The sequence below is a fragment of the Carcharodon carcharias genome, chromosome 7 (genome assembly GCF_017639515.1).
Source record: "Carcharodon carcharias isolate sCarCar2 chromosome 7, sCarCar2.pri, whole genome shotgun sequence".
NCBI lineage: Eukaryota > Metazoa > Chordata > Chondrichthyes > Lamniformes > Lamnidae > Carcharodon > Carcharodon carcharias.
Window position 1 is genome coordinate 6,155,225 of NC_054473.1, and position 9,646 is coordinate 6,164,870.

At 46.4% G+C, this 9,646-nt stretch overlaps 1 protein-coding gene across 1 annotated transcript in view; it reads left to right on the forward strand.

Annotated features, from left to right (window-relative positions):
* Positions 1–3,199: 3,199 nt before the first annotated feature.
* Positions 3,200–9,646, forward strand: part of si:dkey-202e22.2 (netrin-4) — a 43,162-nt gene continuing 36,715 nt past the window's right edge. Inside the window, exon 1 of the mRNA XM_041192342.1 lies at positions 3,200–3,334. Within this exon, the coding sequence (XP_041048276.1) occupies positions 3,328–3,334 (7 nt within the window). The 5' untranslated portion in view covers positions 3,200–3,327. The remainder of the gene's footprint in view (positions 3,335–9,646) is intronic.

Below are 9,646 nucleotides of genomic sequence, written 5' to 3' on the forward strand. Positions count from 1 at the left end.
GATTATCAGACCAGCCATTATCTCATTGAATGGCAGAGCAGACTCGATGGACTGAATGGCCTACTTCTGCTCCTACGTCTTATGGTTTTATGGATAGATTATTGGTAAGCAAGGAGGTGACAGGTTATTGGGGTAGGCAGGATGCAGATTTGAGGTTACTATCAGATCAGCCATGATCTTATTAAATGGTGAAGCAGGCTCAAGGGGCTGTATGGCCTACTCCTGCTCCTTATTCGTATGTTCATATATGTACCATAAAAACATAAGTTCTGCCCTTTTCAGATGATATTTTAAAAATCATTAGTTTTCCACTCCTGTTGTCCAATAGACAGACAAAGGGATGTAGATAACTTGTTAATGAGCAGTAAGACCTGACCATTGCCTGTCTCTATGGAGAAGCTCTTTATTGTTCATAGAATCAATAATACTATGTTGCAGCATAGAGACCATTCAGCCATTGTGATGTGCTGGCTGTTTGAAACAGATCTCCAATTAGACCCACTCCCCATGCTCTTTTCCAATATCCCTGCAAATTTGTTGCCTTCAAGTATTTATCTGATTCCCTTTTGAAAGTTCCTATTGGATCTGCTTCCACCGCCCTATCGGGCAGCGCCTTCCGGATCACAACAACTCACAGAATCACAGAATCACAGAATCACAGTGCAGAAGAGGCCCTTCGGCCCATCAAGATGGCACTGACACGTGAGAAACACCTGACCTACCTACCTAATCCCATTTACTAGCACTTGGCCCATAGCCTTGAATGTTATGACGTGCCAAGTGCTCATCCAGGTACTTTTTAAGCTGTGTAAAAAAATTCTTCCCATGTTGTTGCGTCTGATTTTTTGCTAATTAACTCCAATCTATGTCCACTGGTTACTGACCCTTCTGCCATTCAAAACAGTTTCTCCCTCTCTACTTAATCAAATCTTTTTTGAATGCCCCATTGTTGGATCTAATGGATCCTCGCTGCACATTTGTTGTAAGTGGTGGCCGAGTTTATACAATAGATAGAATTGATCAGCAGACACTTCTTAGGTGGAAAACATTATTTTTAATTACAAAGTTATTCAGCAGTAACTACGTGTGTGCTTTCATTTCGAACTCTATCTCCATACTACTGACTACTAACTACAGAGGTAGCCCACGCTCCTCTTCTACTGGTTACTCAAGGTCATGTGATCTTCCTTAACAGCATTCTTCTTAAAGGTATATCACACATTAGATAAAACCATTATTACCACATCCCTCCCCCTTTACTCGGAAATACATTTTATATTTACAATTACAATTTTCTCAAAATAACGATATATTTACACTGGTGAGTAATTTACAAATTCAGTTTTTCTGGGGGTTTCTTTAGACATATAGAATGTCTCAGATCTACAACTTTAGATGCCTCGTCAGGAAGCTCCTTTTCCGGAGTTGCCTGAACATCAGGTGTTTCGGTGGCACCTGCAGATCTGTATCCTCAACTCTCACAGGTACATCAGACACATCAGATACGTCTGTACTGGGTTGAGTTCTCTCAACAGGAAACACGGACCCAGTCATGAACAGCAGTGGAATCATTTCTTGGTGATTTCTTTCTCTCTTCCTTAGATGATCCACATGTCTCCATATGATCCGGCCTTTCACCTCCACGTGGTAAGATAGAGGTCCAGTCACTGCACTTATTTCACCCGGTAACCACTTTGGTCCTTCTCCAAAGTTCTTCACGTAAACCATCTCTCCCACGGTAAATTTCCTCTCTTGACTATGTCAGTCATATCTAATTTTCTGGCTTCCCTGACTCGTTTCCACTTTCCCCCCTAGATTCAGCATTATTCAGCTCAATCTCGTCCTGAGACAGCGTTTCATCAATAACTCTGTAGGTGTGACACCTGTTGTTGTGTGAGGGGTGGTCCTGTAATGGAAAAGAAAGCGTGCTAGCTTGGTTACTAAGGAATCTCCAGTTAATCTTTTCATGCCTCTCTTGAACGTTTGAACTGCCCTTTCAGCCAGTCTGTTTGAGGAAGGGTGGGTATGGTGCAGTTTTCACAGGAGTGATACTGTTGAAGCTAATAAACCATTGAAATTCAGCACTCGTAAATGCTGTGCAGTTATCAGAAACCACTACTTCTGGTAACCCATGAATGGCAAAATTTTGACCTAGCTTCTCAATTCTCAATCAGCCAATTTTGCCCTAGGAGGCTGGAAAATCTGCCTCTCAACACCAACACTGGTAGCTTTGCTGATTGGCTTCTATAATGGACAATTACTCTGCTTATGCTTTTGACCTGAATGTCTTCACCCATGTATGTTTTTAATTGGGCAGTACTTTCCTCTAAATTTAATTGATGTTCACCACAGTTCAGATATCTGAAGGTATATTCCCCAGTTACTGCAGTAGAAGCTACTGTGTCCACTTCTATTCTAACAGGTTTGCCATTTGCATTCACTGTTACAAATATTGGTTCTGTCTTTCCAACCCTTAAGTTAAACAATGAATAAATATCTGAATTTGTTGCTTCAGCCTGACTCTTTCCTTGCTCTGTCTCATTATGTGTCCATTTCTATGACAATAAAAGCATTCTATTTTTATAAACTGCCAATCGTTAAAAGACTGCTTGTTTCCACCTCAATTGAAATTATTCCTTGTTTTCGTTGCTAAGTCATTTTTTCTCATTTTCTGGCTAGCGGTGGCTGTTTCCTGTCTCTCGGCAGAGACTTGCATTTTCACGCCCTTTTTGGCTGGGGCCATGTTGCGCTCCCTGTCTGGCTTTTGAATTCCTTGTTGCACTTTCCATGGCTGGTGCTATCTCTAGCGCCTTCTTAAAATCCTAATTTGTCTCAGACAATAATCTCTTCTGAATTGAGTCCTCATTCACGCCTCACACTAAACGATCTCTGTTCATATCGTTTAGGGATGGACCAAACTCACAGTGTTCTGTTAATTGCTTCAAACTTGCCACATAACAAGCAGCTGTCTCCCCGGGGCTCTATTTCTCTAGTTAAACTTGAGCTGTTGCATCATGACTGAGGGATTTGGCTGATAATGATCCTTCACGAGGTCCACCAATTCATCAAAAGTTTTCGAATCTGAGGCACTGAGTGCCATCAAACTTCAAATTAAGCCTTAGGCTTTATACTCACATGTACTTAAGAGGATCGCCTGCCTCTTCTCTTCCCCCATAATCTCGCTCTCTCGGAAAAAGAGCGCGAGGTGTTCAATGTAATGAGACCAATCGTCCGTGGCTGGATTGAAAGGATCAATTCTTCCTAATTGTGGCATTCTGAGAAGGAGTTATTTCATCAATTTGAACAGAACTTTTACTGACAATTACCATGCGAGGTACAGCCCGATTTCGTTTCTCTTGCTTTCTTCCGTTAACTTGTTTTATTCTCGCTTTATCCTTGTCACCAGTTTGTTGGAACTTGTGGATCTTCATCGCACGCTTGTGAGTGGTGGCTGAGTTGGTACTATAGATAGATTTGATCAGCAGACACTATTTAGGTAGAAAATATTATGTTTATTTACAAAGTTACTCAGCAGCAACTACATGTGTGCTTTCACTTTAAACCCTATCTCCATACGACTGACGTGTTACACATTAGATAAAACCGTTAATTACCTCACCCTTAACCTTCTCTGCTCTAGGAAGAACAATCGCAGCTTCTCCAGGTCTCTGTGTCCTGAAGTCCACCATCCCTGGGACCGTTCTGGTAAATCACTTCCACATCTCCTCCAAATCCTTGACATCCTTCCTAAAATATTAATCGGGTTTTCTGTTCAGCGTTGGGAATTTTTATACAAACACTTCGAAACTTGGAATATCTCAGTAAAAAAACTGTTTTATTTGCTTTGAGGAGAGCTTTATTATTGAGCTATGTCACCTATAGGGAAAGCATGTCGGTCACAATGTGAGGGAGATAGTTTTTTTTATCCATTCACAGGATGTGGGCATCGCTGGCTGGGTCAGCAATTACTGCTCAAGGCTAATTGCCCCTTGAGAAGGTGTTGGTGAGCTGCCTTCTTGAACTGCTGCAGTCCATGTGGTGTAGGTACGCCCACAGTGCTGTTGGGGTGGGAGTTCCAGGATTTTGACCCAGCGACAGTGAAGGAACAGCGATATATTTCCATTTCAGGATGGTGAGTGACTTGGAGGGGAACTTCCAGGTGGTGGTGTTCCCATCTATCTGCTGCCCTTATCCTTCTAGATAGTAGAGATCATGGGTTTGGAAGGTGCTGTTGAAGGAGGCTTGGCAAGTTGCTGCAGTGCATCTTATTTGAGGTGGACACTGCGGCCAACTGTGCATTGGTGTGGAGGAATGAATGTTTAAGGTACTGAATGAGATGCCAATCTAGTGGGCTGCTTTGTCCTGGACGGTGGCGAGCTTCTTGAGTGTTGTTGGAGCTGCATTCATCCAGCAAGTGGAGAGTATTCCATCACACTCATGACTTGTGCCTTGTAGATGGTGGACAGTCTCTGACATGCTCTGACAGCCACAGTATTTACATAACAAAAACAGAATTACCTGGAAAAACTCAGCAGGTCTGGCAGCATCGGCGGAGAAGAAAAGAGTTGACGTTTCGAGTCCTCATGAGCCTTCGACAGAACTTGCGTGTGAGTCCAGTATTTACATGCCTGGCCCAGTTAAGTTTCTGTTCAAGTTCCTTGGGTTGTGAAATTCACAAGCCTTTGCACAAAGAGTGTAGGCTCACTCTCTGAGGATAGTGCAGAGTGTCAACAGTGATTGTTTAGGATGCTCGAATCTGTACGAACAGTAAAGGTCAGCAAATCCAAACAAGCCAGTCAACTTTCATTGATTGCAACTTCACCCAGCTAGCTTCTCCTCAAATCCCTCACTCCCACCTCCCCATTCTCCCCACACCCCTCACCTAATCTCCCCATCCTCTCCCTTTCTTTCACCCACTCTCCACATTCCCCCATCCCTCACCCCCAGCTCCCCATTCTCCCCCCACCCTCACCTCCTCCTTCCCTTCCTCTCCCCATCTCTCAACCCCACCTTGTCATCCACCCACCCATCCCACACCCCAACCTCCCCATCTTCTCCCCATCCCTCACCCAACCTCCCTATCCTCTCCCTATCCCTCACCCACTCTCCACATTCCCCCATCCCTCACCCCCAGTGCCCCATTCCCAACCATCCCTCAACCCCAGAGCCCCATCCCCTCCCCACCTCTCATCCCCACCTCCCACTGCTGTCCCCATGCATCACTCCCACCTCCACATCCTCTCCCCACCCTTCACCTCAACCTCAAAATCCTCCCCTATCCATCTTCCCACCTCCACATCCTCCCCCATCTCTAAGCCCTATCTCCCCATTCTTTTCCCATTCCTCCTCACTTTCCAATCCATTCCCATTCCTCAATTCTACCCAACATCATCCAATAACATTCAAACCCACCCACCCATCACCTCCAAACCCCAACCCCACATCGTCTTTCCATCCCTCAACCATCAGTTGCTGATGGGGACTGTGTAGAGGGAGATTTACTCTCTATCTAACCCCGTGCTGTACCTGTCCTGGGAGTGTTTGATGGGAACAGTGTAGAGGGAGATTTACTCTCTATCTAACCCTGTGCTGTACCTGTCCTGGGAATGTTTGATGAGGACAGTGTAGAGGGAGATTTACTCTGTATCTAACCCCGTGCTGTACCTGTCCTGGGAATGTTTGATGAGGACAGTGTAGAGCAAGCTTTACTCTGTATCTAACCCTGTGCTGTACCTGTCCTGGGAGTGTTTGATGGGGACAGTGTAGAGGGAGCTTTACTCTGTATTTAACCCCGTGCTGTACTTGTCCTGGGAGTGTTTGATGGGGACAGTGTAGAGGGGGTTTTACTCTGTATCTAACCCCGTGCTGTACCTGTCCTGGGAGTGTTTGATGGGGACAGTGTAGAGGGAGCTTTACTCTGTATCTAACCCCGTGCTGTACCTGTCCTGGGAGTGTTTGATGAGGATAGTGTAGAGGGATCTTTACTCTGTACCTAACCCTGTGCTGTACCTGTCCTGGGAGTGTTTGATGGCGACAGTGTAGAGAGAGCTTTACTCTGTATCTAACCCCGTGCTGTACCTGTCCTGGGAGTGTTTGATGGGGACAGTGTAGAGGGAGCTTTACTCTGTATCTAACCCCGTGCTGTACCTGTCCTGGGAGTGTTTGATGAGGATAGTGTAGAGGGATCTTTACTCTGTACCTAACCCTGTGCTGTACCTGTCCTGGGAGTGTTTGATGGCGACAGTGTAGAGAGAGCTTTACTCTGTATCTAACCCCATGCTGTACCTGTCCTGGGAGTGTTTGATGGGGACAGTGTAGAGGGGGTTTTACTCTGTATCTAACCCCGTGCTGTACCTGTCCTGGGAGTGTTTGATGGGGACAGTGTAGAGGGCACTTTACTCTGTATCTAACCCCGTGCTGTACCTGTCCTGGGAGTGTTTGATGGGGACGGTGTAGAGGGAGTTTTACTCTGTATCTAACCCCGAGCAGTACCTGTCCTGGGAGTGTTTGATGGGGACAGTGTAGAGGGAGCTTTTTGCTCTGTATTTAACCCCGTGCTGTACCTGTCCTGGGAGTGTTTGATGCGGACAGTGTAGAGGGAGATTTACTCTGTATCTAACCCCGTGCTGTACCTGTCCTGGGAGTGTTTGATGGGGACAGTGTAGAGGGAGCTTTACTCTGTATCTAACCCCGTGCTGTACCTGTCCTGGGAGTGTTTGATGGGGACGGTGTAGAGGGAGTTTTACTCTGTACCTAACCCCGTGCTGTACCTGTCCTGGGAGTGTTTGATGGGGACAGTGTAGAGGGAGCTTTACTCTGTATCTAACCCCGTGCTGTACCTGTCCTGGGAGTGTTTGATGGGGACAGTGTAGAGGGGGCTTTACTCTGTATCTAACCCCGTGCTGTATCTGTCCTGGGAGTGTTTGATGGGGACAGTGTAGAGGGAACTTTACTCTGTATCTAACCCCGTGCTGTACCTGTCCTGGGAGTGTGTGATGAGGACAGTGTAGAGGGAGCTTTACTCTGTATCTAACCCCGTGCTGTACCTGTCCTGGGAGTGTTTGATGGGGACAGTGTAGAGGGAGATTTACTCTGTATCTAACCCCGTGCTGTACCTGTCCTGGGAGTGTTTGATGGGGACAGTGTAGAGGGAGTTTTACTCTGTATCTAACCCCGTGCTGTACCTGTCCTGGGAGTGTTTGATGGGGACAGTGTAGAGGGAGCTTTTTGCTCTGTATTTAACCCCGTGCTGTACCTGTCCTGGGAGTGTTTGATGGGGACAGTGTAGAGGGAGATTTACTCTGTATCTAACCCCGTGCTGTACCTGTCCTGGGAGTGTTTGATGGGGACGGTGTAGAGGGAGTTTTACTCTGTACCTAACCCCGTGCTGTACCTGTCCTGGGAGTGTTTGATGGGGACAGTGTAGAGGGAGCTTTACTCTGTATCTAACCCCGTGCTGTACCTGTCCTGGGAGTGTTTGATGGGGACAGTGTAGAGGGAGATTTACTCTGTATCTAACCCCGTGCTGTACCTGTCCTGGGAGTGTTTGATGGGGACAGTGTAGAGGGAGTTTTACTCTGTATCTAACCCCGTGCTGTACCTGTCCTGGGAGTGTGTGATGAGGACAGTGTAGAGGGAGCTTTACTCTGTATCTAACCCCGTGCTGTACCTGTCCTGGGAGTGTTTGATGGGGACAGTGTAGAGGGAGCTTTACTCTGTATCTAACCCCGTGCTGTACCTGTCCTGGGAGTGTTTGATGGGGACAGTGTAGAGGGAGATTTACTCTGTATCTAACCCCGTGCTGTACCTGTCCTGGGAGTGTTTGATGGGGACAGTGTAGAGGGAGCTTTACTCTGTATCTAACCCCGTGCTGTACCTGTCCTGGGAGTGTTTGATGGGGACAGTGTAGAGGGAGCTTTACTCTGTATCTAACCCTGTGCTGTACCTGTCCTGGGAGTGTGTGATGGGGACAGTGTAGAGGGAACTTTACTCTGTATCTAACCCCGTGCTGTACCTGTCCTGGGAGTGTTTGATGGGGACGGTGTAGAGGGAGCTTTACTCTGTATCTAACCCCGTGCTGTACTTGTCCTGGGAATGTTGTTGGGACAGTGTAGTGGGGGATTTTTCTGATCCATATTCAACCTGGAATACATTTTCCATTTGTAGCTACACCTATTCTCCATTGTAATGTTGCTGAATGAATGAAGTCCTAGTGAAGACTCAGGTGCCCTGTGCCCACTGCTTCCAGGTTGGTTCTCCTGCTCAGCAGTCACAGCATTGATGCCAGCTCTCTAGTACCTACTCTGCTTCCAACAACCAACTCAGTAAAGCTGTAGCTCAGTGTGTGGCACTCTTGTCTGAGTCGCTAGGTGACGGGTTGAAGTTCCATCCCAGCTACTTAAGCATAAAATCTAGGCTGACATTCCCAGTGAAGTACTGAGGGAGTGCTGCACTGTTGGAGGTGATGTCTTTTGGATGTTACGTCAAACAGAGGCCCAATCTGCCCTCTCAGGTGGATGTAAAAGAGTGAGTGGTCACTAATTCGGAGCAGGGCGGGTGAGCTCTCTCTGGTATTCTGGGCCAATACCAATCAATCAACATCACTAAAATACAGATCATATAGACAGATTATCACATTGCTGCTTGTGGGATCTTGCTGTGCACAAGTTGGCTGCTGTGTTTCTTACATCACAACAGTTCAGTTCACTTCATAAGTTTATGAGATCAAGATGAAGGGGTGACTGGATTGAGCTGCTAAAAATAACAAAGGGAATCAGTTGGGTTGATGAGAGAGGAATGATTGTGTTTGTGGGGGGAGTACAAGAGCAAGGGATCAGAATTTTAAAATGAGAGCCAGGCCATTCAGGGGTGATGTTGGGGAAGCATTTCCTCACACAAAGAGGAGTTGAGCTCTCTCCCTTGCCCCCAACCCCTCCACACCCCCCATCCCCCACCCCCCCCTACCCCCATCTGCCAAAAAGCTGCTGATGCTGGGGGCTGAATTGGAAATTTCAGGACTGAGATGGATAGATTTGGAGCCAAGGTGGGAAATGGAGCTGAGGTCTGGGTCAGCCATGATCTCTGAAAGGTAGAACAGGCTCGCTTTGGACTTAAATGTAGGGGGTATGATTAAGAAGTTTGCAGATGACACAAAAATTGGTAGGGTGGTAAATAATGAGGAGGATAGCAGTAAACTACAGGAGAATATCATGGAGAGACAGTATAAAATAAAGGATACTACTTTATAGGATGTGCAGGAACACAGAGACCTAGGTGTGTATGTACATAAGTCATTAAAGGTGGCAGGACAAGTAGAGAGAGCTGTTTCTAAAGCATATTCTAGGCTGCATTAATAGGGGCAAAGAGCACAAGAGCAGGAAGGTTATGCTGAATTTATATAAGACACTAGTTACATCACAACTGGAGTATTGTGTACAGTTCTGGGGGCCACACTATAGGAAGGATGGGAATACATTGGAGAGAGTGCAGAAGAGGCTTACGAGAATGGTTCCAGGGATGAGACACTTCAGTTATGAGGAAAGGCTGGAGAAGTTGGGACTGTTTTCCTTGGAGAGGAGAAGGCTGAGAGGAGACTTGATAGAAGTTTTCAAAATCATGAGGGGTCTGGACAGAGTAGATAGGGAGA